Source organism: Triticum urartu, chromosome 4A, assembly GCF_056163025.1.
Source record: "Triticum urartu cultivar PI428250 chromosome 4A, HENAU_Tu73, whole genome shotgun sequence".
Lineage (NCBI taxonomy): Eukaryota > Viridiplantae > Streptophyta > Magnoliopsida > Poales > Poaceae > Triticum > Triticum urartu.
In genome coordinates, this window is record NC_141876.1 from 273654274 (window position 1) to 273658342 (window position 4069).

Sequence of the window (4069 nt, forward strand, 5' to 3'; positions counted from 1 at the left end):
AAGTACAACGGCTCCGTGAAGTCGGAGGATTGGCTGGTGGACTATTCCACAGCCGCCAGCATAGCAAATGGCAACAAGCGTGTTGCCGTGAAGTACATCCCGCTCATGCTCCAGGGCACAGCTCGGACATGGCTAAACAGCCTCAAGCCCTACAATATCAACAACCGGGTAGATTTCAACGAAGTGTTCATTCGCAACTTCACCAGCACCTACAAGCGGCCTCCCAAGCCCCACCAGCTCTCGCTATGCATTCAAGGCCCAGACGATTCCACCCGCGATTACCTATTACAGTGGGCTGAACTGTGCAACTCCTACGAAGGAGTGCACGAGGTCCATGCAATTGAGTACTTCACCGTTGGGTGCCGAGTGGGCACCTTGCTCAAGCAACGGCTTCTCTGCGATGAGCCGTCCACGCTCGACGAACTACTGATCAAAGCAGACAAGTATGCCACTGTCGACTCCTCCATGAAGTCGGAGCTCTGAGTGGACGCTTCTGGGAAGGTGCTCCCTCCGGCTCCTCGCACACTGGCTGGAGATGGTAGTCGGCGCCAGCAGCCAAACGACAACAAGTGCAAAGCCCCGCAACCGGCTTCCACCAGCCGGCAAGTGCAACAGTCGAAGACCAACAACCTGAAGGGCAACCACTCCCCAAGCGCTAGAAGGGCGGCAAGCCTGCTTGGTTGCCGGCCTTCTCCTACGAGCAGACACTTGATGCTCCCTGCAAGTTCCACAGCGGCGCGAAGCCGTCCAACCACATCACCCGGAAGTGACATTGGCTCACCAGAATCTCCAAGGGCGAAGGATTGCTGCCCCCTCCGCCTGCTGGCCCGCTGCCGCCTCCTCCTTAGCTACCGGCGGCCCGTCCAGCAGTCGGCGCCATACAAGATGATTACCCTGAAGAACATGGAGCTTATGTCGTCTTCATTAGTGTGGCGGACGATCGGAACGTCGTTGCTTCAAGCGCTCCTGAATTCATGCATTGGTCTGAGAAGCCCATCAGGTGGAGCCGGGCTGACCACCCGGGGTGATGCCATCTCCGGGATCCTATGCTCTGGTGCTGGATGCCACTCTTGTAGCAGAGAGGTGAGCCGCTCGTTTCTCCCGGATTCTAATAGATGGCGGCAGCAGCATCAACATTCTATATGCAATACCATGGAAAAGTTATGCATTAAAGAGAGGAAACTGCAGCCCAACCGGACTGTTTTCCATGGTATTGTGCCTGGCCTGTCCTGCTCACCGATTGGCAAGGTCAAGATAGACATCATCTTCAGAGACAAGGATCACTTCTGCCACGAAGCAATTTGGTTTGAGGTGGTGGACCTCGAAAGCCCTTATCATGTACTCCTGGGCCGGCCGGCTCTGGCCAAGTTCATGGTGGTGCCACAATATGCTTACCTCAAGATGAAGATGCCAGGAACCAAGGGCATCATTATATCTGGAGACTATGAGAAGTCGGCCGATTGTGCCGCGGCCAGCAGTCGGCTGGCCGAGTCCCTTGTGATTGCTGCAGAGAAGAAGCTCCTGGACCAGGTGGTGGCCATGACCAGCAAGCAGCCGGACATGTCCCTAGAGCCCAAAGATTCAGAGACCCAGGGCTCCTTCCAGCCGGCCAAAGAAACAAAGAAGATCCCTTGGGACCCTGAGCACCCGGAGAGATTTGCTGTCATAGGTGCCAACCTTGATAGCAAATAGGAAAGTGAGCTCGTCGATTTCCTCCGTGAGAATAAGGACATCTTCGCATGGTCTCCCAAGGACATGTCGATTGTTCTGACGGATTTTGTCGAGCACAAGTTACATGTCAGAGCAGATGCCAAACCAGTCAAACAACCCCTTCGCCAACTGTCGGTGGAAAAGAGTAGAATTGTTGGTGAAGAGATAGCCCGGTTTCTGGCAGCCGACTTCATCATGGAAGTGTTTTTTTCCAGAGTGGCTTGCCAACCCAGTCCTTGTACTGAATAAGAACAACAAGTGGCGCATGTGCATTGATTACACCAGACTCAACAAAGCTTTCCCAAAAGATCCATTTGCTTTGCCTCGGATTGATCAAGTGATAGACTCCTCAGCCTGATGCGAGCTGTTGAGTTTCTTGGATGCCTACTCAGGATATCATCAGATCAAGCTGAACCCGGCAGACCTCCTAAAGACCACCTTCATCACACCATTTGTGATGAGGACATCAATACCATTGTTACACCCACAGCCCCTACTGTTACATATACTGGACCAATTACTAGAGCTCGCGCACGCCAATTAAATTACCAGGTACTTTCGTTTCTTGGTAATGATTCTAATGTTCATGAGATTATGATGCTGCCTAAATTGGATACATTTGTTTTGCTTTCAAATGAAGGGCCTAGCTTGGAGAAGGATGAACATTGGAGCAAGAACACGCATGAAGTTGATGGCATGCGCAAGGGGATCAAGAACGGAGTTACAAGTGATGATTTCAGGACTTTGAAGCCGCCATAAGGAGTGCATGAAGCCATGGACGAAATATACAAGATGCCACTTCATAATATTCGTCCATAGGCTATTCTAGGTGCTGCGTCACCTTATTAATGGGCCAGGCCCATGTAATTTCGAAATACTTAAGTATAGGCTATTTTTAGAGTCCGTATGTGTGGGGAAACAAGAGTTAGGGTTGGTTTCGGACCCCACCCTCAAGGGCCACGAAATTCCCCTCTCTTCCTCCATATATACAGCCCTTAGGGCGTCGTTTAGACTTTGGGTTTTGTTTAGATTAAAAGTTCGCCATAGCTGCAACTTCGCGTACTTCGTTTGTGTCCAACGACCAGACCAAGACGTCACAGAACCCCACCTTGATCAATAAAGCTTTCATCTTATATTCGCAATATCCAGATTGCAATCTCAGTTTCTTGCTTGTTCTTCGTTTGCTCGCAGGAAACAGGCCCTCGTGGTCAGGTTGATCGTGGTCAGGAGTCATAGGAAGCAAAGTAATATTTTTATCCTTATGAACAAGAGTATACTGATTGTTTCTACCATGGTGAATAGAATTTTTATCAAATTGCCATGGTCTACCAAGTAATAAGGAACATGCTTGCATCGGTACCACATCACAATCAACATAATCAGCATATGTAGAGATACTAAAATGCACACGAACAGTACGTGATACCACTTGATAGAGGCAAAGGTGTCCCGATGTTTCGATGAGATGGTGGCTATCGTTTTCTGTGGGAGTCGACCTTGACGATCCGACTACGATCGTGCGAGACGTCGCGCCTTAGCAATCGCTAAACCAACTTCCGAGGGGTTATTGACCACGCCGGAGCACGATCAACCTGACCACGAGGGCCTGTTTCCTGCGAGCAAACGAAGAACAAGCAAGAAACTGAGATTGCAATCTGGATATTGCGAATATAAGATGAAAGCTTTATTGATCAAGGTGGGGTTCTGTGACGTCTTGGTCTGGTCGTTGGACACAAACGAAGTACGTGAAGTTGCAGCTATGGCGAACTTTTAATCTAAACAAAACCCAAAGTCTAAACGACGCCCTAAGGGCTGTATATATGGAGGAAGAGAGGGGAATTTCGTGGCCCTTGAGGGTGGGGTCCGAAACCAACCCTAACTCTTGTTTCCCCACACATACGGACTCTAAAAATAGCCTATACTTAAGTATTTCGAAATTACATGGGCCTGGCCCATTAATAAGGTGACGCAGCACCTAGAATAGCCTATGGACGAATATTATGAAGTGGCATCTTGTATATTTCGTCCATGGCTTCATGCACTCCTTATGGCGGCTTCAAAGTCCTGAAATCATCACTTGTAACTCCGTTCTTGATCCCCTTGCGCATGCCATCAACTTCATGCGTGTTCTTGCTCCAATGTTCATCCTTCTCCAAGCTAGGCCCTTCATTTGAAAGCAAAACAAATGTATCCAATTTAGGCAGCATCATAATCTCATGAACATTAGAATCATTACCAAGAAACGAAAGTACCTGGTAATTTAATTGGCGTGCGCGAGCTCTAGTAATTGGTCCAGTATATGTAACAGTAGGGGCTGTGGGTGTAACAATGGTATTGATGTCCTCATCATCCTCCCCTT

General features: G+C 49.3%; 1 protein-coding gene across 1 annotated transcript; it reads left to right on the forward strand.

Annotated features, from left to right (window-relative positions):
- Nucleotides 1-1152: 1152 nt before the first annotated feature.
- On the forward strand, nucleotides 1153-1692 carry LOC147975570 (uncharacterized). The gene has a single exon (XM_087520489.1). It carries the CDS (start codon nucleotides 1153-1155, stop codon nucleotides 1690-1692), a length of 540 nt encoding a protein of 179 aa, XP_087376615.1.
- The last annotated feature ends 2377 nt before the right edge of the window (nucleotides 1693-4069 follow it).